Source organism: Hyla sarda, chromosome 4, assembly GCF_029499605.1.
Source record: "Hyla sarda isolate aHylSar1 chromosome 4, aHylSar1.hap1, whole genome shotgun sequence".
Classification (NCBI taxonomy): Eukaryota; Metazoa; Chordata; class Amphibia; order Anura; family Hylidae; genus Hyla; species Hyla sarda.
The window spans coordinates 179,130,429-179,155,090 of NC_079192.1; the positions used below are offsets into that span (position 1 = coordinate 179,130,429).

At 43.3% G+C, this 24,662-nt stretch overlaps 1 protein-coding gene across 4 annotated transcripts in view; it reads right to left on the bottom strand.

Annotated features, from left to right (window-relative positions):
- The window catches only part of PSTPIP1 (proline-serine-threonine phosphatase interacting protein 1), a 162,147-nt gene that overhangs the window by 21,945 nt on the left and 115,540 nt on the right, over positions 1 to 24,662 (bottom strand). For all 4 annotated transcript variants that reach the window (XM_056572942.1, XM_056572940.1, XM_056572941.1 and 1 more), the window contains 3 exons: positions 14,596 to 14,675; positions 14,415 to 14,513; positions 8,842 to 8,938 (listed from right to left, as the gene is read on the bottom strand). In XM_056572942.1, the coding sequence (XP_056428917.1) occupies positions 8,842 to 8,938; positions 14,415 to 14,513; positions 14,596 to 14,675 (276 nt within the window). The remainder of the gene's footprint in view (positions 1 to 8,841; positions 8,939 to 14,414; positions 14,514 to 14,595; positions 14,676 to 24,662) is intronic.

The following is a 24,662-nucleotide window of genomic DNA, read 5'->3' on the forward strand; positions in this document are numbered from 1 at the left end:
CACACCAGGGCTTCACAACCCCCCCTCCCCCCCCCCCCCAAAAAAAACCAACACAATATATGACATTTTTGACAAAGATTTCTCATAGGTAGCACCCGCTATCCAAAAATTAGAAATTTCCAGACCCAGGCCCCACCTCTGCGGCATCAGGAACCCATATATTGCCTGAAGGACACAGCCTGGAATTGGCTGATGCACCAGTACACACCCGGGCTTCACAATCCCCTCCAAAAAACATCAAAATTTTTGAAATTTTTTAAAGAAATACCTTTGTGTAAGAACAAGCGCATATCCAACAGTTCACAAGACTCTATAATGCAGGACGGTGGACCACCCAAAGACATTCTTCTCAAAAATAACAAACCACACAATGTTTGAAATTTTTTTACAAAAACTAATTCAATATGTGTGTAAGCGCATCTGTCTCCAAAAGATCAGATCACCAAAGGACTTTTTTCGCCCAAAATGATGGAAGCAGAGTTAATCCCTGTCCGTATTTTATTTTTATTTTTTTATTTTCATTAAAAAATCACACGCAACAAGCGTTCCGTTGTGTAACGATTAGCATTCTGAAAAATGCAATTTTATTACCGATAAAATTATCAGTAAATAAAAAAAAAACACTACCCAAGGGTGTTTAATTAACCCATACATTACACCAGGAGCAGTCAGGAGTAGGCCTCAGCAGTACCCAAGAGGCTTTATTAGCCCCCTACCTTTGCACGATCAATTGCGAGATCGAGCAATACCAGGTGTGTTATGCCCTCAGATTTCCGGGCTCCACTGAACGGATTAGCGTGTCTCTATCTTTCATCGACCGGTGCTGGTAACCCGCTAACTCCCGGAAAGGTAAGCTGCCGCGAAGCAGGTGATCTCCCCTGGGCACGTTTGGCTCCAAAATTTCCACTACTGCCACACCACGCTGACTGCCAACCGTGCTACCGCCTTGCTGACTCAAGGGCAACCTGCAACTCTCTTCTCCCGATGATGAACCCCCCTTCTCCTGAGATCGAGCAATAACAGGTGTGTTATGCCCTCAGATGTCCAGGGCCGCAGGCGCGCTCCACTGAACTGATTAGGGTGTGTCCATCTTTTTTGGTAGCACCCGCAATCCAAAAATTTTAAATTCCCAGACCCAGGCCCCACCTCTGTGGCATCAGGAACCCATAGATTGCCTGAAAGACACAGCCTGGAGTTGGCTGATGAACGAGTACACACCCGGGCTTCACATTCCACCCGTCAAAAAAAACGCAAAATTTAATTGAAATTGTCTGACAAAATACCTGTTTTTTAAAAACAAGCGCATATACAGCAGTTCAGAGGACTCTATAATGCAGGACGGTGGACCACCAAAAGACATTCTTCTCAAAAGTAATAAACCACACAATGTTTGAAATTTGGCTAAAAAAATGATTACATGTGTGTAAGCGCATCTGTCTCCAAAAGATCAGATCACAAAAGGATTCTAATCGCCAAAAATGATTAAGCAGAGTTAATCCCTCTCCATATATATATATATATATATATATATATATATTTTTCTTTTTTCATAAAAAAATCACACGCAACAAGCGTTTCGTTGTGTAACGGTTAGCATTCTGCAAAATTCTATTTTATTACTGATAAAATTATCAGTAAATTTAACAATAACTCTACCCAAGAGTGTTTAATTACCCCATACATTGCACCAGGAGCAGTCAGGAGTAGGCCTAAGCAGTACCCAAGAGCCTCACCCTTACCTTGCCCGATCAATTGCGAAATCGAGCAATAACAGGTGTGTTATGGCCTCAGATGTCCTGGGCCGCACTAGCGCTCCACTGAACGGATTAGCGTGTCTCTATCTTTCAAGGACAGGTGCGTGTTGCACGCTGAAACCAGTTCGTGATAGGGATCTGGGATTGCAATTATTTAACCTTAAAACGAGGAATTCCCAGTAAGTGAGGGTCATAAGCTGGCGTTGATTAAGTCCCTGCCATTTGTACACACCGCCCGTCGCTATAAGCGATTGGATTAGTTAGTGAGTTGGTTAGTGAGGTCCTCGGATCGGCCCAGGCGGGGTAGGAGAAGGCCCTGGCAGAGCGCCGAGAATTTAACGATCATTGTTGAAATTTGCATTAAGCATGTATTTAGCTACTGCTAAACATCCAAAAATGTAAGGCCCAAGGCCAGAGGAACCAGGGAGGCTAGTAGTTCCTGAAAGACACAGAATGAGTCTGGAGCAGTCATTCGCAGAACCCAAGAGGGTTTCATAACCCCTTACATTTAAAGATCAATGTTGACATTTGCATTAAGCATGTATTTAGCTACTGCTAAACTTCAAAAAATTATAGGCCCAAGGCCAGAAGCATCAGTTTTCCCCATATTAGAAGCATAGTTGTCCCCCAGATTAGGCAGCATGGATGTCCCCCAGATTAGGCAGCATAGATGTCCCCCAGATTAGGCAGCATAGTTGTCCCCCAGATTAGGCAGCATAGATGTCACCCAGATTAGGCAGCATAGATGTCCCCCACATTGGGAGCATACTTGTCCCCCAGAGTAGGCAGCATAGATGTCCCCCAGATTAGGAGCATATTGTCCCCCAGATTAGGCAGCATAGATGTCCACCAGATTAGGAGTTTAGTTGTCCCCCAGATTAGGAGCATAGTTGTCTGCCAGATAAGGAGCATAGTTGTCCCCCAGATTAGGCAACATAGATGTCACCCAGATTAGGCAGCATAGATGTCCCCCAGATTAGGCAGCATAGATGTCCCCCAGATTAGGAGCATACTTGTCCCCCAGAATAGGCAGCATAGATGTCCCCCAGATTAGGAGCATACTTGTCCCCCAGATTAGGCAGCATAGATGTCCACCAGATTAGGAGTTTAGTTGTCCCCTAGATTAGGAGCATAGTTGTCCCCCAGATAAGGAGCATAGTTGTCCCCCAGATTAGGCAGCATAGATGTCCCCTAGATTAGGCAGCATAGATGTCCCCCAGATTAGGAGCATAGTGTTCCCCCAGATTGGGCAGCATAGATGTCACCCAGATTAGGCAGCATAGATGTCCCCCACATTAGGAGCATACTCGTCCCCCAGAGTAGGCAGCATAGATGTCCCCCAGATTTGGAGCATACTTGTCCCCCAGATTAGGCAGCATAGATGTCCACCAGATTAGGCAGCATAGATGTCCACCAGATTAGGCAGCATAGATGTCCCCCAGATTAGGCAGCATAGATGTCCCCCAGATTAGGCAGCATAGATGTCCCCCAGATTAGGCAGCATAGATGTCCCCCAGAGTAGGCAGCATAGATGTCCCCCAGAGTAGGCAGCATAGATGTCCCCCAGATTAGGAGCATACTTGTCCCCTAGATTAGGCAGCATAGATGTCCACCAGATTAGGAGTTTAGTTGTCCCCCAGATTATGAGCATAGTTGTCCCCCAGATAAGGAGCATAGTTGTCCCCCAGATTAGGCAGCATTGATGTCACCCAGATTAGGCAGCATAGATGTCACCCAGATTAGGCAGCATAGATGTCCCCCAGATTAGGCAGCATAGATGTCCCCCAGATTAGGAGCAAAATTGTCCCCCAGATTAGGAGCAAAGTTGTCCCCCAGATTAGGCAGCATAGTTGTCCCCCAATCAGCGCGGGCCGGTCAGAGCCAATCAAAGGGCCGTATGTGGCAAGTGGGCCGTACAATGCCCAGGTCTGCCCCAGAGGGTTTCATAACCAACCACAAGAGAGAAAATTTTGTTGTAGGAGCATTGTCAATCTACTCAGACCCATCTGTCATTGGTGGCTGGAAATCCTGGCTGATCCATCCCTGATTCATCTTGACAAACGTCAGTCTCTCTACATTTTTAGTGGACAGACGAGTTCGCCTTGGGGTGACTATGGCCCCGGCCGCACTAAACATCCGCTCTGATGGCACACTACTGGCCGGTCAGGACAGCTTTTCCAGGGCAAACTCCGCTAGTTGCGGCCATAAATCGAGTTTGGCTGCCCAGAAGTCCAGCGGATCTTCAACGGTTGTTGGCAGGGTCATGTCGAGGTAAGCCACCACCTGCTGGTTCAGGTCCTGCTCTATGTCCACCTGCAGCTGATGAGTAGCTTCACTATGCGGCTGAAGGAAGCTACTCATCAGCGACTGTAGACTCAGGCTGCTGCTGATTGAGCCGGTACTGCTCCTGCCATCTCTCCCCTTCCCAGCAGCCGTGGCAGTGGAAGGTGAGTGCAGAGGGCCCCCTGAGTCAGACATGCGAGTGGATGGACCATGTGACCGACTACGTAGAAGCTCCCTGAAGTAAGTCAGTTTGTCCTCCCTCTCAGTGGGTGTAAAAAAGGCCCCCATTCTGGGCCGGTAGCGAGGGTCTAATAAGGTGGAGATCCAGAAGTCATCGCGCTGACGAATTTTGACAATTCGGGGGTCACTACGCAAGCAACTCAGCATGCATCGTGCCATTTGTGACAGTGACTCGCTGGGACTACCTGCCTCCATCTCCACTGCATACTGCCACGGTGTGTCTGGGTCCTCTGTCTTGCCTCCCTCGCAATAACCCTCCAGCTCCTCTGGCTGCTCCTGCTCCTCCTCTCCTGTACAATGACCAGAAACACGGCCATCTCATCCACCGTAAACTGTGCTCCGCTCTGCCCCTCATCCTCCTCCTCCAGTTCATCCCCCACAGGACTCATGTAGCCTTCTGATGTAGGCATAACGTCTCCATTGCCGTGACCAGCCATGTTTTCAATATTTTTTGGAGTAAATGTAGGAGTGGAATTACGTCGTTCATGGCGTAATTCAAGCGACTAACAAAAAATGTGGCTTCCTCAAAGGGCCTCAGCAAACGGCAGGTGTCACGTATGAGCTGCCACTCGTTCACATTGAAGTTACACAGGGGAGTACTCCTATCTGCTTGTATCATCATCCGTGATGGCTTTCCTTTGTTCGTATAGTCTGTCTAACATATGGAGGGTGGAATTCCAACGTGTGGCAATGTTACAAATGAGACTATGTTGTGGGATACCGTTCTGACGCTGCAGCTCAAGCAAAGTGTGCTTGGCGGTGTACGAGTGGCTGAAGTGCATGCACAGTTTCCTTGCCATTGTCAGGATGTCTTGCAAATGGGGTGAAGACTTGATGAACTTCTTGACAACCAGATTCAACACGTGTGCCATGCAGGGCGAATGGTTCACACTTCCTTGTCGCAGAGCGGCCACAATGTTCTTATCATTGTCGGTCACCATGGTTCCCATTTCCAGATTTCGTGGAGTAAGCCATACTCGGATTTCTTCCCTAATGAACTTTAGCAGTTCCTCCCCTGTGTGACTCCGTTTGCCAAGGCAAACAATGTGAAGGACGGCTTGACACCGCTATGCCCTACACATGTGGTACGATGAAGGGCCACCGAGATTTGGACGTGCAGTGGAGGCCGAGGACACGGGGGAGGAGGAGGCGCACACTGTAAAAGGACCAACTGCCTGGGAGCGAGAGCGTGGAGGAGGAAGCGGTGTGACCTGTCCAAGTTGCTGTTGTGGCTGTGCAGGAACAACATTTACCCAGTGGGCCGTAAAAGACATGTATTGTCCCTGCCCGTAGTTACAGCTCCACACGTCGGCGTTGCCGTGCACTTTTGAACACACCGACAGGCTCAAGGACTGGCCCACCTTCTCTTGTACAAACTTATGCAGGGCTGGTACTGCCTTCTTCACAAAGAAATGACGGCTTGGGACTCTCCACCTCGGCTCGGCACAAGCCATCAATTCCCTGAAAGCTGCAGAGTCCACCAGTTGGAAAGGGAGGGACTTCAACACCAGCAACTTGGACAGGAGCACATTCAACTTCTGTGCTGTTGGATGAGTGGGTGCATACTGTTGTCTCTTGGACATGGCTTCGCCGATCGATTCGCCGATTCGCCGATTCGCCGAGCGGAAGAAGCAGGAGCGCAAGAAGGAGGGTTTGACACAATGCTCCCTTCGGCTGAGGTGGTGGAGCCTTGGCTGGATGATGGAGGGAGCGGATGGCCACTGGGTGATGCGGCAGGCTGGACCACTACATCGGAGCCACGGTTATCCCAGGCCGCTTTATGGTGGCGAATCATGTGTTGACGCAGGGCCGTGGTGCCGAGACTGGGACCCTGGCCACACTTCACTTTCTGCCGACAGATTTTGCATGTGACTACGCTAAGGTCCTCCGGATTCTTTATGAAGAACAACCACACCGCAGAGTAGCTGATTTTCCCACCCGCAGTCCGCACTATTTCACTGCTATTGGCGCCGTCTCCAGGAACCCCTGTTCCACTACCTCCCTGAATGGTAGCTTGCCGCGAAGCAGGTGGTCTCCCCCTGGCACGTTTGGCTCCTGAATTTCCACTACTGCCACCACCATGCTGATTGACAACCGTGCTGCCGCCTTGCTGCCTCATAGACAAAGAGCAAATCTCTTCTCCTGATGATGATGAAGCCCCGGCTTCTGCACCCGGCTCCCAATTGCGATCGGCTTCATCATCATCAAAAGATGTGTGCACATCACTGATGTCCTCCTCGTGTTCCACAACAGTGTCTGCCTCAGGATCCTAAACAATTGAAACACCGCCTCCCACGTCACTCTCCGCATCACTACTTGCCCGCCTTGCGGAGCAAGCGACGCATGTCTCCTCACATTCTTGGCTGCCCATTAGCTGCTGACTGTCCTCTATTACATCATCCTCACTAAATAGTGGAGCTGAACCCAAAGCATGAGATACTTCTTTGGGAGAGGGAACAGCATAGGACAAAGGCAATGGGATTAGGGGGACTGCTCCCGGGCCATGCCAACTGAGGGTGTCTGAGGAACCCACCGACTCTTGACTGGGGTTGTGAGATGTCGCTTGTGATGATGGGGATGAGTGTGCAAACCAATTGACGAGGAGAGATGGGTCGACGACATGACCACTGGATGTTAACGGGAGCTCAGGCCTATTGCTGCGACTCCTGCTGCCACTCACCCCAAGTCTGCTGCTAACTCTGCCTGACGTATGTAGGCCTCTGCCCCTTCTCTGTGCACGTCCTGGCACTTCCCTGCCTGACATACTTAGTGCGTTTATGAGGGTATAGAACAGCAGCAGGTGATTACTTACGGCTGTCCTTTCAAAGTATATAGGCCCTAGACAGAATAATAGTTACTAAATAGTACACTTTGTTGTATGTATGCCCTTTGCAATGATGAGCACACTGGTATGCGTATTTCTACGCAGAAAAAACACATTTTTTTTTAAATACACCAGCAGGTGTATACTAATGTGTGGAATAGCACTGAATTTAGCACAGAGACAGAATAACAGGTACTAAATAGTACACTACTTGGTTCTATGTATGCCCTTTGCAATAACGAGCGCACTGTTAAGCGTATTTATACGCAGAAAAAAAACTCTTTTTTTTGTTGTAAACACCAGCCGGTGTATACTAATGTGTGGAATAGAACTGAATTTAGCACAGAGACAGAAATACAGGTACTAAATAGTACACTACTTAGTTGTATGTATGCCCTTTGCAATGATGAGCGCACTGTTAAGCGTATTTGTACGCAGGAAAAACTTTTTTCTTTTCTTTCATACACCGGCAGGTGTATAACGTGTGGTATAACACAGAATTTAGCACAGAGACAGAGTAACAGGTGAAAAATGGTAAAAAAGGCACTAAAGTCCACACTAATATGACTTATTTCTGAACAGCAGCAGGACCCAACTGGGCAGCACCACAGATTTTTTTTTTTTTACAGGGATTAAACCCTAAATTGCACTCTGTCACACAATTGTGAGAATCAGATTTGCGGAGCAACAGAAAAAACTCAATTGGGCTGAAAAAAGAGGAGATTAGATGCTCCATACAGGTAAAACAGCTGTGAGATCTGTGACGCAGGTGACTGCTATGCAGCACCTCTATGCCTGCTATATGGAGTAACGAGAATAAGAGGTTTTGCTAGAATCGTTCTCGGTCAGAACTGCAGCAACACTGTGCCCTGTGTCTTTCCCTAATGCTGATGTCACCGCTACTTGTAGCGGTCGGATGCTGTATAACGCCATTGTATGCGATCAGCACACAGGCGTGCAGTCACTTCCTTTCCCTATCTCGTGCATAGAAGAAATGACCAGAGGGAAGATGGCCGCCGATTATATAGGGCTGTTACATCAAAGGGATCAGTGAACACTGATAGGCTGCATCTGACATGTGCTTCAGGGTCAGCCCGCCTACCTTCATTCCCGCCGCTGTTTCCCGCCCTCCCATAATCCCCTGCCCCATGTACTCACATGTGGATCCGCCATCTTAGGTCTCCAATAGCCTGGAACGCTGTAAAATGGAGTTTAATTAAGCGATTCGTGCGATAGAACCGCGGCGATATTCGTATTCATTGCTAATCGAATTTTTCATGAAATTCGTAACAAATTCGGGTTCGTCAACTTCGATTCGCTCATCTTTAGTCCCCATATACTTTAATCACAGGTGGATTGAACCCACAGACTTCAGTGGGTCAGCTGTTTATGGGAGCCTCCCAACCATTGCTTTTACAGATGATTTGGGGGCAGAGAAGTGTTGGGCATGTCGGAGAGACACGCCGCCTCCTGAGCTGATTGGCAGCAGTGAATTACAAAGCTTCAGAAGTGAGGAGTTTCAGAAGACAGTTCCTTTGCTACCATTAGCCCCATGTGATCTGTCCCATACAGTATATGCAGTGTGCATTGAACACAATGTTGGCCGTGTCATGTTCTCTGTCAGCCAACTCTACTGCTAGTTTTATTTCTTTGCCATATTGCATGTTTACATTGCTCTCTCAGTGAAGGTTTACTACGCTTCAGAATATGTTGGTGCTCTATAAAGATTAATATTATTACCAGGTGGGATCCTTCCTGTGGTTTTGGCCTGAACAAAGAGATTCATTTCTGCTTCCACATCACATTGTTCCAGGCTCTCTCTGACAACTTCCAGCATCTAGAATGAGAGCAGTAAATAGAAATGGAAAGATGGCAGCTTTTAGCAGTTAGATAAAGGGGTTGTCAAGGATGAGAAAAACAGCAATGATTTCCTTACAAAAAACTAAACAAAACTGCACCGCACCTATCCTCAGCTTGTGTGTGCTACTGCAGCTCAGTTCATTGAAGTAAATGGAATCACGTTGTACTATCTCACACAACCTGTGTACAGGTGTGGTGCTGTTTTTTTTTTTTTAGGAAATTAGATCTGTTTTTCTATTCCTGGATAACCCCTTTAAATGCATTGTAACCGTATTGTTCTATAAAGGATTGAATGGGCAAAAAGACAGAAGACGGTAGGGGCATCTTCATTGAAATAATGTTCTGCGATCCTAAAACTGAAAGTACATTACTGTGGATCCTACAGCCATTCATATACCCACTATTACTAGAACAATTCATATACCCACTATTACTAGAGCAATTCATATACCCACTATTACTAGAGCAATTCATATACCCACTATTACTAGAGCAATTCATATACCCACTATTACTAGAGCAATTCATATACCCACTATTACTAGAGCAATTCATATACCCACTATTACTAGAGCAATTCATATACCCACTATTACTACAGCAATTCATATACCCACTATTACTAGAGCAATTCATATACCCACTATTACTAGAGCAATTCATATACCCACTATTACTAGAACAATTCATATACCCACTATTACTAGAGCAATTCATATACCCACTATTACTAGAGCAATTCATATACCCACTATTACTAGAGCAATTCATATACCCACTATTACTAGAACAATTCATATACCCACTATTACTAGAGCAATTCATATACCCACTATTACTAGAGCAATTCATATACCCACTATTACTAGAGCAATTCATATACCCACTATTACTAGAGCAATTCATATACCCGCTATTACTAGAGCAATTCATATACCCACTATTACTAGAGCAATTCATATACCCACTATTACTAGAGCAATTCATATACCCACTATTACTACAGCAATTCATATACCCACTATTACTAGAGCAATTCATATACCCACTATTACTAGAGCAATTCATATACCCACTATTACTAGAGCAATTCATATACCCACTATTACTACAGCAATTCATATACCCACTATTACTAGAGTAATTCATGTACCCACTATTACTAGAGCAATTCATATACCCGCTATTAATAGAGCAATTGATATACCCCCTATTACTATAGCAATTCATATACCCACTATTACTACAGCATTTCATATACCCACTATTACTACAGCATTTCATATACCCACTATTACTACAGCAATTCATATACCCACTATTACTACAGCAATTCATATACCCCCTATTACTACAGCAATTCATATACCCACTATTACTACAGCAATTCATATACCTACTATTACTACAGCAATTCATATACCCCCTATTACTACAGCAATTCATATACCTACTATTACTACAGCAATTCATATACCCACTATTACTACAGCAATTCATATACCCCCTATTACTACAGCAATTCATATACCCACTATTACTACAGCAATTCATATACCCCCTATTACTACAGCAATTCATATACCCACTATTACTACAGCAATTCATATACCTACTATTACTACAGCAATTCATATACCCCCTATTACTACAGCAATTCATATACCTACTATTACTACAGCAATTCATATAGCCACTATTACTAGAGCAATTCATATACCCGCTATTACTAGAGCAATTCATATACCCACTATTACTAGAGCAATTCATATACCCACTATTACTAGAGCAATTCATATACCCACTATTACTACAGCAATTCATATACCCACTATTACTAGAGCAATTCATATACCCACTATTACTAGAGCAATTCATATACCCACTATTACTAGAGCAATTCATATACCCACTATTACTACAGCAATTCATATACCCACTATTACTAGAGTAATTCGTGTACCCACTATTACTAGAGCAATTCATATACCCGCTATTAATAGAGCAATTGATATACCCCCTATTACTACAGCAATTCATATACCCACTATTACTACAGCATTTCATATACCCACTATTACTACAGCATTTCATATACCCACTATTACTACAGCAATTCATATACCCCCTATTACTACAGCAATTCATATACCCCCTATTACTACAGCAATTCATATACCCACTATTACTACAGCAATTCATATACCCACTATTACTAGAGTAATTCATGTACCCACTATTACTAGAGCAATTCATATACCCGCTATTAATAGAGCAATTGATATACCCCCTATTACTATAGCAATTCATATACCCACTATTACTACAGCATTTCATATACCCACTATTACTACAGCATTTCATATACCCACTATTACTACAGCAATTCATATACCCACTATTACTACAGCAATTCATATACCCCCTATTACTACAGCAATTCATATACCCACTATTACTACAGCAATTCATATACCTACTATTACTACAGCAATTCATATACCCCCTATTACTACAGCAATTCATATACCTACTATTACTACAGCAATTCATATACCCACTATTACTACAGCAATTCATATACCCCCTATTACTACAGCAATTCATATACCCACTATTACTACAGCAATTCATATACCCCCTATTACTACAGCAATTCATATACCCACTATTACTACAGCAATTCATATACCTACTATTACTACAGCAATTCATATACCCCCTATTACTACAGCAATTCATATACCTACTATTACTACAGCAATTCATATAGCCACTATTACTAGAGCAATTCATATACCCGCTATTACTAGAGCAATTCATATACCCACTATTACTAGAGCAATTCATATACCCACTATTACTAGAGCAATTCATATACCCACTATTACTACAGCAATTCATATACCCACTATTACTAGAGCAATTCATATACCCACTATTACTAGAGCAATTCATATACCCACTATTACTAGAGCAATTCATATACCCACTATTACTACAGCAATTCATATACCCACTATTACTAGAGTAATTCGTGTACCCACTATTACTAGAGCAATTCATATACCCGCTATTAATAGAGCAATTGATATACCCCCTATTACTACAGCAATTCATATACCCACTATTACTACAGCATTTCATATACCCACTATTACTACAGCATTTCATATACCCACTATTACTACAGCAATTCATATACCCCCTATTACTACAGCAATTCATATACCCCCTATTACTACAGCAATTCATATACCCACTATTACTACAGCAATTCATATACCCCCTATTACTACAGCAATTCATATACCCACTATTACTACAGCAATTCATATACCTACTATTACTACAGCAATTCATATACCCCCTATTACTACAGCAATTCATATACCTACTATTACTACAGCAATTCATATACCCACTATTACTAGAGCAATTCGTATACCCACTATTACTAGAGCAATTCATATACCCACTATTACTAGAGCAATTCATATACCCACTATTACTAGAGCAATTCATATACCCACTATTACTACAGCAATTCATATACCCACTATTACTAGAGTAATTTGTGTACCCACTATTACTAGAGCAATTCATATACCCGCTATTAATAGAGCATTTCATATACCCACTATTACTACAGCAATTCATATACCCACTATTACTACAGCAATTCATATACCCCTATTACTACAGCAATTCATATACCCACTATTACTACAGCAATTCATATACCTACTATTACTACAGCAATTCATATACCCCCTATTACTACAGCAATTCATATACCCACTATTACTACAGCAATTCATATACCCACTATTACTAGAGCAATTCGTATACCCACTATTACTAGAGCAATTCATATACCCACTATTACTAGAACAATTCATATACCCACTATTACTAGAGCAATTCGTATACCCACTATTACTAGAGCAATTCGTATACCCACTATTACTAGAGCAATTCATATACCCACTATTACTAGAGCAATTCATATACCCACTATTACTAGAGCAATTCATATACCCACTATTACTACAGCAATTCATATACCCACTATTACTAGAGTAATTCGTGTACCCACTATTACTAGAGCAATTCATATACCCGCTATTAATAGAGCAATTGATATACCCCCTATTACTACAGCAATTCATATACCCACTATTACTACAGCATTTCATATACCCACTATTACTACAGCATTTCATATACCCACTATTACTACAGCAATTCATATACCCACTATTACTACAGCAATTCATATACCCCTATTACTACAGCAATTCATATACCCACTATTACTACAGCAATTCATATACCTACTATTACTACAGCAATTCATATACCCCCTATTACTACAGCAATTCATATACCTACTATTACTACAGCAATTCATATACCCACTATTACTAGAGCAATTCGTATACCCACTATTACTAGAGCAATTCATATACCCACTATTACTAGAACAATTCATATACCCACTATTACTAGAGCACTACATATACCCACTATTACTAGAGCAATTCATATACCCACTATTACTAGAGCAATTCATATACCCACTATTACTAGAGCAATTCATATACCCACTATTACTACAGCAATTCATATACCCACTATTACTAGAGTAATTCGTGTACCCACTATTACTAGAGCAATTGATATACCCGCTATTAATAGAGCAATTGATATACCCCCTATTACTACAGCAATTCATATACCCACTATTACTACAGCATTTCATATACCCACTATTACTACAGCAATTCATATACCCACTATTACTACAGCAATTCATATACCCCCTATTACTACAGCAATTCATATACCCACTATTACTACAGCAATTCATATACCTACTATTACTACAGCAATTCATATACCCCCTATTACTACAGCAATTCATATACCTACTATTACTACAGCAATTCATATACCCACTATTACTAGAGCAATTCGTATACCCACTATTACTAGAGCAATTCATATACCCACTATTACTACAGCAATTCATATACCCACTATTACTAGAGCAATTCATATACCCACTATTACTAGAACAATTCATATACCCACTATAACTAGAGCACTACATATACCCACTATTACTACAGCTAGGTAAGGCTCTGCCATCACCATTAAGACATTTGTGGCATATCAAACTGACCAGCCATACATTTTATGCAGGAAAAGCCCTTTTATTTCTGCTTGAATTATCTTTAGCAGAAAGCAAAGATTAGTTTGATGTGTTAATCGCTTTCACACTCCCCTAGGTGAATGAAATACATTTCTTAGGCAATATATCATTTTAATGGGACATAAAAGTGAAGAAAAAACCAAGCCTTTCTGCAAGTCCACAATACAGTTGCATTGCAGCTGCTCTCTGGAGAACAGGTGTCACTTCCATATGAGAAGCTTTACACTGCTGTTACCTCATCATCCTTTACACATTGCATGGAAAACTGGTTGGAATGAACCCAGAGGGAGTTGCGCAGTATACTGATCCGGTCTTTCTCTTGTTGCTCAAATGCCTGAAATACACAATGAATAATTGATGCATTCACACTCATGATATTCTAGACACAATGTCAGTGTACAATGAAGCATAAGTACCTCACAGGTGTTAACATGTTCTGTGTCCCATTCTAGTCGAGCTTTTTCCAGTAAAGTAATATTCTGCTGGTAATATTGGTCTAGAAAATACATACACACATTTAAATACAATGCATTCAGCGGGCAAATCTGTTGTCCAGATGTATAGATTGTCTGAAATACAAGGTGGCTGAAGCTATAGTTAATAGCACAATACATTTGAAATGTTTTCAGACCCTTTTACTTTTTTCATACTTTATGTTGAGGCCTTGTGCTTAAATAAAATCCCCCCTATCAATTGCCCATTATCATTTCTGCAGTGAGGTGGCAGTATCATGCTGTGGGGTTGTTTTTCAGTGGCTGGGACAGGCAGACTGATTGGGGTTGAAGGAAAGCTGAATTGAGAAAAGTACACTGGGCTGAAGGTTTACCTTCCAAAAAAATATTGACCCTAAGCACACAGCCTAGACAACACATGAGTGACTTAGGGACAACTTTGTCAATTTGTGCGGCCCAGCCAGAGCCCTGACTTGAACCCAAAGGAACATATCTGGAGAGACCTAAAAATAGCTGTCCACCGACAGTCCCCATCAGCAGCGTCACTAGCATTTTTTGCTCAGTGACCAGTCTGCCTCCCCAACGGCATTTGCATCCAGAGTCAGCTTCCTGTTCCACCTTTCACTCATAGGCTGTAGGCATTTTAGGCCTGCAGCCTATGAGCTGCCAGGACATGATCCCGGGCACTGGCTGGCGCAATCATATGATGTTATTTTGACTGCCTGGGGATCACGTCCCTACAGCTTACAGGCAGAAGGCCTGAAGAGAGACACACAGTGATTTGATTCATCCTGGCAACCAGCACTAGGAGAGTATTATTTCTATTTGGCTACAATGGGCAATATTAGTGTAGGGGCACTATCATTGTAATGGGGCACAGGGGGACACTATTGCTATGTAAAGTTGTTGGGGGCACTATTACTATGAGGGGGCATTATTATTTTATGGGGGAACAGGGCAGCATTATTACTGTATGGGGGACAAGGGGGGGGGGGCATTATTTCTATATGAAGACACAGGGGGCATTATTAAGGAGCAGAAGTACAGTTGGGGAATGGGATCACAATAGTGAATTGGGGGAACAGCTAGGACAATATTCCTGAAGACATTATTGCCATATGATACAGTAATGGAGGCCCCATACCCTGCAGAGAAGAGTTGCAGTTGGAAGTAATCATCATAGCTTATGGAGTCAGAGGAGAAAAGAGAAAGACAATGGCCCAGATTTATCTAACTGTGAGAGAGAAAAAATAGAGTGATTGTCTCACAGCAACCAATCACAGCTCAGCTAAAGAACTCTGGTAAAGTGAAAGCTGAACTGTGATTGGTTGTTGGGCAAGAATCACAGTTTGATAAATCTGGGCCACTGACTCTGATCCAATAAGACATCACCTGTGAGTCACCGTATGCTACTGTTATTATTTATACAGGTTGCAGAGCTCCTAATATATACTAGTGTCTACCACTATATGGGCATTATATGGGGGGTACTAATGGTTTTATAGGTCCATTCTTTGTGTGATCCCTCATACTGTATGTGTTTTTAATTATTTTTTGTATGCTAATAAAGATTTACTGATTAATTCTACACTTTACCTTGTTTGGAGGTTTTTTGTGCAAGTGTATATACTTTTTAATAAATTAGCAAAGATTTCTAACATTCAGCGTTCACTTTGTAATTATGGGCTATTGAGTGCAGAATGATATAGCACAAGGGTGCAACATAACAAAATGTGAAAGAAGGGGTCTTAGGAAGTTCCAAATGTACTGTAAGGTAATTCTTATTGAAAAGGTGAGTTATGATGCCCCCTGGTGGAAAAGTTCATAAATCACTGTAAACAATTTTTGTTTGTATTTTTCCCAAGTAACCAAACCCTTTCTATACCAGTTTTTATACATATACATATATATATATATATATATATATATATATATATATATATATAGATATATATAGATATATATAGATATATATATATCAAACCCTTTCTATACCATTTTTATATACAGTCATGGCCGTCAATGTTGGCAACCCTGAAATCTTTCAAGAAAATGAAGTATTTCTCACAGAAAAAGATTGCAGTAACACGTTTTGCTATACACATGTTTATTCCCTTTGTGTGTATTGGAACTAAAAAGGGAGGGAAAAAAGCAAATTGGACATAATGTCCCACCAAACTCCAAAAATAGGCTGGACAAAATTATTGGCACCTTTAACTTAATATTTGGTTGCACACCCTTTGGAAAAAAATAACTGAAATCAGTCGCTTCCAATAACCATCAATAAGCTTCTTACACCTCTCAGCCGGAATGTTGGACCACTCTTCCTTTGCAAACTGCTCCAGGTCTCTCTTATTGGAAGGGTGCCTTTTCCCAACAGCAATTTTAAGATCTCTCCACAGGTGTTCAAAGGGATTTAGATCTGGACTCATTGCTGGCCACTTCAGAACTCTCCAGTACTTTGTTGCCATCCATTTCTGGATGCTTTTTGATGTATGTTTGGGGTCATTGTCCTTCTGGAAGATCAAGATCTCGGACGCAAACCCAGCTTTCTGACACTGGGCTGTACAGTGTGACCCAAAATCTGTTGGTAATCCTCAGATTTCATGATACCTTGCACACATTCAAGGCCCCCAGTGCCAGAGGCAGCAAGACCACCTCAAAACATCATTGAACCTCCACCATATTTCACTGTAGGTACTGTGTACTTTTCTTTGTAGGCCTCATTCCATTTTTGGTAAACAGTAGAATGACGTGCTTTACCAAAAATCTCTATCTTGGTCTCATCTGTCCACAAGACGTTTTTCCAGAAGGATTTTGGCTTACTCAAGTTCATTTTGGCAAAATGTAGTCTAGCTTTTTTATGTCTCTGTGTCAGCAGTGGGGTCCTCCTGGGTCTCCTGCCATAGCGTTTCATTTCATTTAAATGTCGACGGATAGTTTGTGCTGACACTGATGCTCCCTGAGCCTGCAGGACAGCTTGAATATCTTTGGAACTTGTTTGGGGCTGCTAATGCACCATCCGGCCAATCCGCGTTAACACCTTTCAGCAATTTTTCTCTTCCGTCCACGGCCAGGGAGATTAGCTACAGTGCCATGGGTTGAAAACTTCTTGATAATGTTGCGCACTGTGGACAAAGGCAAATCTAGATCTCTGGAGATGGACTTGTAACCTTGAGATTGTTGATATTTTTCCACAATTTTGGCTCTCAAGTCCTCTGACAGTTCTGTTCTCCTCTTTCTGTTGTCCATACTTAGTGTGGCACACAAAGACACACAATGCAAATACTAAGTGAACTTCTCTCCTTTTTATCTGCTTTCAGGTGTGATTTTTATATTGCCCACACCTGTTAATTGCCCCAGGCAAGTTTAACCCCTTAAGGACCGAGCCTTTTTTACCTTAAGGACCGGAGCGTTTTTTGCAATTCTTACCACTGTCAATTTAAACATTTATAACTCTGGAATGCTTTTAGTTATCATTCTGATTCCGAGAATGTTTTTTCGTGACATATTCTACTTTAACATAGTGGTAAAATTTTATGGTAACTTGCATCCTTTATTGGTGAAAAATCCCAAAATTTGATGAAAAAAATGAAAATTTAGCATTTTTCTAACTTTGAAGCTCTCTGCTTGTAAGGAAAATGGATATTCAAAATATTTTTTTTTTGGGTTCACATATACAATATGTCTACTTTATGTTTGCATCATAAAATTTATGAGTTTTTACTTTTGGAAGACACCAGAGGGCTTCAAAGTTCAGCAGCAATTTAAAATTTTTCACAAAATTTTAAAACTCGCTATTTTTCATGGACCAGTTCAGGTTTGAAGTGGATTTGAAGGGTCTTCATATTAGAAATACCCCATAAAAGACCCCATTATAAAAACTACACCCCCCAAATATTCAAAATGACATTCAGTAAGTGTATTAACCCTTTAGGTGTTTCACAGGAATAGCAGCAAAGTGAAGGAGAAAATTCAAAATCTTCATTTTTTACTCTCGCATGTTCTTGTAGACCCAATTTTTGAATTTTTGCAAGGGGTAAAAAGGAGAACATTTTTACTTGTATTTGAAACCCAATTTCTCTCGAGTAAGCACATACCTCTCATGTCTATGTTAATTGTTCGGCGGGCGCAGTAGAGGGCTCAGAAGGGAAGGAGCGACAAATGGTTTTTGGGGGGCATGTCACCTTTAGGAAGCCCCTATGGTGCCAGGACAGCAAAAAAACACACATGGCATACCATTTTGGAAACTAGACCCCTCAGGGAACGTAACAAGGGGTAAAGTGAACCTTAATACCCCACAGGTGTTTCACGACTTTTGCATATGTAAAAAACAAATTTTTTTTTTACCTAAAATGTCTCAGAAGAGAAGGAGTCACATTTGGCTTTTTGAAAGCAAATTTTGCTCTGGGTGCATGCCGCATTTAGGAAGCCCCTATGGTGCCAGAACAGCAAAAAAAAAAACACATGGCATACCATTTTGGAAACTAGACCCCTCGGGGAACGTAAAAAGGGGTAATGTGAACCTTAATACCCTACAGGTGTTTCACGACTTTTGCATATGTGAAATTTTTTTTTTTTTTTTCTTACATAAAATGCTTGGTTTCCCAAAATGTTTACATTTTTAAAAAGGGTAATAGCAGAAAACACATCCCAAAATTTGAAGCCCAATTTCTCCCGATTCAGAAAACACCCCATATGGGGGTGAAAAGTGCTCTGCTGGCGCACTACAGGTCTCAGAAGAGAGGGAGTCACATTTGGCTTTTTGAAAGCAAATTTTGCTCTGGGGGCATGCCGCATTTAGGAAGCCCCTATGGTGCCAGGACAGCAAAAAAAATAAAACACATGGCATACCATTTTGGAAACTAGACCCCTCGGGGAATGTAACAAGGGGTTAAGTGAACCTTTATACCCCACAGGTGTTTCATGACTTTTGTATATGTAAAAAAAATTTTTTTTTTACCTAAAATGCTTGTTTTCCCAAAAAATTTACATTTTTAAAAAAGGGTAATAGCAGAAAATACCCCCCAAAATTTGAAGCCCAATTTCTCCCGAGTACGGCGATACCCCATATGTGGCCCTAAACTGTTGCCTTGAAATACAACAGGGCTCCAAAGTGAGAGTGCCATGCGCATTTGAGGCCTAAATTAGGGATTGCATAGGGGTGGACATAGGGGTATTCTACGCCAGTGATTCCCAAACAGGGGGCCTCCAGCTGTTGTAAAACTCCCAGCATGCCTGGACAGTCAGTGGCTATCTGGCAATACTGGGAGAAGTTGTTTTGCAACAGCTGGAGGCTCCGTTCTGGAAACAGTGGCGTACCAGATGTTTTTCATTTTTATTGGGGAGGGGAGGGGGGCTGTGTAGGGGTATGTGTATATGTAGTGTTTTTTACTTGTTATTTTATTTTGTGTTAGTGTAGTGTAGTGTTTTTAGGGTACAGTCGCACGGGCGGGGGTTCACAGTAGTTTCTCGCTGGCAGTTTGAGCTGCGACAGAAAATTTGCCGCAGCTCAAACTTGCAGACGGATACTTACTGTAATCCTCTGCCCATGTGAGTGTACCCTGTACGTTCACATTGGGGGGGGGGGGGGGGGGGGGGAAACATCCAGCTGTTGCAAAACTACAACTCCCAGCATGTACGGTCTATCAGTGCATGCTGGGATTTGTAGTTTTGCAACAGCTGGAGACACACAGGTTGTGAAACACCGAGTTTGGTAACAAACTCAGTGTCTTGCAACCAGTGTGCCTTCAGCTGTTGCAAAAGCTACAACCCCCAGCATGTACGGACAGCGGAAGGGCATGCTGGGTCTTGTAGTTATGCAACAGCCGGAGGCATACTACATTGGCTGGGGATGCTGGGGATTGTAGTTATGCAACAGCTGGAGACACACTGGTTTACTACTTAACTCAGTGTGCCTTCAGCTGTTGCAAAACTACAACTCTCAGCAGTCACCGACAGCCAACGGGCATGCTGGGAGTTGTAGTTATGCAACCAGCAGATCCACCACTACAACTCCCAGCATGCACTTTAGCTGATTTTGCAAGCTGGGAGTTGTAGTTACACAACAGCTGAAGGTACACTTTTCCATAGAAAGAATGTGCCTCCAGCTGTTGCAAAACTACAAGTCCCAGCATGCCCATAAGGGCATGCTGGGAGTTGTGGTGGTCTGCCTCCTGCTGTTGCATAACTACAGCTCCCAGCATGCCCTTGTTGCATGCTGGGAGCTGTTGCTAAGCAACAGCAGGAGGCTGTCACTCACCTCCAACGATCCACACTGCAGGTCAGTCTCTCGCCGCCGCCGTCGCTCCTGGGGCCCTGATCCCAACAGGGACGCCGGGGATCGGGGTCCCCAGCACCCGGGGTCTTCTGCCCGCACCCGCTCACGTCCTCCGGAAGAGGGGCGGAGCGGGTTGCGGGAGTGACACCCGCAGCAGGCGCCCTGATTGGTCGGCCGGTAATCCGGCCGACGAATCAGGGCGATCGTGAGGTGGCACCAGTGCCACCTCACTCCTGCAGGCTCGGGCTGTTCAGGGCCGTCTCTGAGACCCGATTGACCCGGAATCCGCCGCAGATCGCTGGACTGAATTGTCCAGCGATCTGCGGTAATCGCCGACATGGGGGGACATAATGACCCCCCTGGGCGATATGCCGGGATGCCTGCTGAACGATTTCAGCAGGCATCCGGCCCCGGCTCCCCTCCGGCTAGCGGTGGGGGCCAGAAATGCTCAGGGCGTATCCATACGCCCTCGGTCCTTAAGGACTTGGAAACGGGGGCGTATGGATATGCCCTATGTCCTTAAGGGGTTAAAGGAGCATCACATGCTTGAAACAATCTAATTTTCCCACAATTTTGAAAGGGTGCCAATAATTTTGTCCAGACCATTTTTGGAGTTTGGTGACATTATGTCCAATTTACTTTTTTTCCTCCTTTTTTTGGTTTAGTTCCAATACACACAAAGGGAATAAACATGTGTATAGCAAAACATGTGTTACTGCAATCCATGTGACAAATACTTCATTTTCTAAAAAAAAATCAGGGGTGCCACATTTACAGTCATGACTGCATATATATATATATATATATATATATATTGTTTTATTTGTTTGTGCCTCTTGATGTCTTAGGAATAACTGCTATAAAGTTATTCTCATTTATGAAAACTGTTGTAAAAGAAAACCTGCCTTTTTGCCCACAGCAACCAATCATAATACAACTTTAATTTTTCCTGCGTCATTTAAAGGAAATGTGTCACCATTTTATCTTTTTAATAATTAAATTATTCTATCAAGATAAAGCATTTAATTTATGGATTTAGTTTTAGGACAATGTAGTTTTAATGTTATTTATTAATAAAGTGTGTATCGGGGCTGCAATTACTGTAGCCTCCTACACAGTTGCTTTATGGCAGGCATAGGGCACAAGAAAGTTAAAGGGGTACAACGGTGAAAAACTTTTTTTTAATCAACTGGTGCCAGAAAGTTAAACAGATTTGTAAATTACTTCTATTAAAAAATCTTAATCCTTCCTGTACTTATTAGCTGCTGAATACTACAGCGGAAATTCTTTTCTTTTTTAAACACAGAGCTGTCTGCTGACATCACGAGCACAGTGCTCTCTACTGACATCTCTGTCCATTTTATGAACTGTCCAGAACAGCATATGTTTGCTATGGGGATTTCCTTTTACCCTGGACAGTTCCTAAAAATGGACAGAGATGTCAGCAGAGAGCACTGTGCTCGTGATTCAGCAGACAGCTCTGTGTTTCAAACGGAAAAGAATTTCCACTGTAGTATTCAGCAGCTAATTAGTACAGGAAAGAAGGATTAAGATTTTTTAATAGAAGTAATTTACAAATCTGTTTAACTTTCTGGCACAAGTTGATTTAAAAAAAAAAAAAAGTTTTTCACCGGAGTACTCCTTTAAGACTGAGAGGGTCTCATAGAAAAGCATGGGCTGCTTACTGCACATGTGCATAACACAGGCTAGGTGAAATGAAAGGGAGAGCCAGTGCCATTTTCTTGAAGTCCCTGAGGAGCTGTGACCTATCACAGTGGCGTACTAAGGGGGGGGGGGGGGGGTGCTCACAAGGGGGGTGCCAGGGGCGGACTGACCCACCGCCACCCCTCCCCACTACTGAGGATCCGGGGCGATCCCCAGCAGACAGCGCTACATTCTCCTGTATGTGCGATACACGCACATACAGATGAAGGCGTCCTCTCTGTGTGAGCCGCATCTGCAGCTTACACAGAGGAGATGTGACCTCCGCCCCCACGCAGCACGCAGTACAGGCGCCGGTGACGTCACTCATCGGCGCCTGTACTGTGGAGGGGAGAAGACGCGGGCCCTTGCTAAGGAGATCGTTGCGTGGGATATCAGGTGAGCATCCTTTTTTTTATTTATTTTTTCTCAACTCTGCATACACCTTTGGGGAAGGGGAGGGGGGGGGTTACTCTACATATACCAATGGGGAAGGGGAGGGGGGGTTACTCTACATATACCTATGGGGAAGGGGAGGGGAGGGGGGGTTCATCTACATATACCTATGGGGAAGGGGAGGGGGGGGTTACTCTACATATACCAATGGGGAAGGGGGGGGGGTTACTCTACATATACCTATGGGGAAGGGGAGGGGGTGTTACTCTACTTATACCTATGGGGAAGGGAAGGGGAGGGGGGGTTCATCTACATATACCTATGGGGAAGGGGAGGGGGCTTACTCTACATATACCTATGGGGAAGGGGAGGGGTTACTCTACATATACCTATGGGGAGGGGGGGGGGGTACTCTACATATACCTATGGGGAAGGGGAGGGGTTACTCTATATATACCTATGGGGAAGAGGGGGGGGGGTGTAGCTGCATATACATGTGGGAAAGAGGGGGGTGTAACTGCATATACACCTATGGGAAAGGATGGGTGTAACTGCATATACCTATGGGAAAAGGGGGGGGTGTAACTGCATATACCTATGGGAAAGTGGGGGGGGGGGGGTGTAACTGCATATACCCATGGGAAAGAGGGGGGATGTAACTGCATATACCTATGGGAAAGGGGGGGGGGTGTAACTGCATATACCTATGGGAAAGAGGGGGTGTAACTGCATATACCTATGGGAAAGAGAGGGGGGGGACGTAACTGCATATACCTATGGGAATGAGGGGGGGGTGTAACTGCATATACCTATGGGAAAGAGGGGGGGGGTGTAGCTCTGCTTATACCTATGGGAAAGAGGGGGGGATGTACCTGCTTATACCTATGGGAAAGAGGGGAGGGGGTTTTAACTCTGCCTATACCTACAGGGATAGGGGGTGGGGGACTCTGCTGCCTATACCTAAGGAGAAAGGGGGGTTAACTCTGTTCCTATACCTATTAGGAAGGGGGTTTAACTCTGCTGCCTATACCTACAGGGAAGGGGGGGGCTACCTAACTTTATACCTGGATGCCTAACTACTTACCTACATACCCAGCTACCTAACTATGTACATACCTGGCCTTCATACATGGCTGCCTAACTACCTAGCTAGCCCCCTACCTACCTAACTTGTCACCTACCTACATATCTGGCTTCCTGATCTACCTACCTAGTTACCTATTTACCTGGCTACCTACCTACCTGCCCGTTTACTGTGCAGGACACCAAGGAGGGCATTATTACAGTTTGTGGGCCTATAAATGGAAAGTTTGTGTAGAGGAGGGGAGGGCACTGGAAAAATGCAGAGTCTGACATGTTTTTCCTGCAGATGTTAAGAGATCCACATGGCGGTCTTATCCAGACGGAGAAGAAAAGGAAAGAGGACGCCGCTGATCAGAAAATACGTAATTGTGAGTCCCAAAATGTAACTGTAATCACTTATATGGTATATACATCCTGTGTGCAGCTGATATCTACCGCCATATGGTCCTGTATATAATCACTTATACAGATCCTTTATAGTATACTGGTCTGTGTATAGTGGTTTTATTCAGTACAGTATGGCGGTCTTATCCAGTTATTGTGTGGTGGTATATATGTACTCCTTGTATAC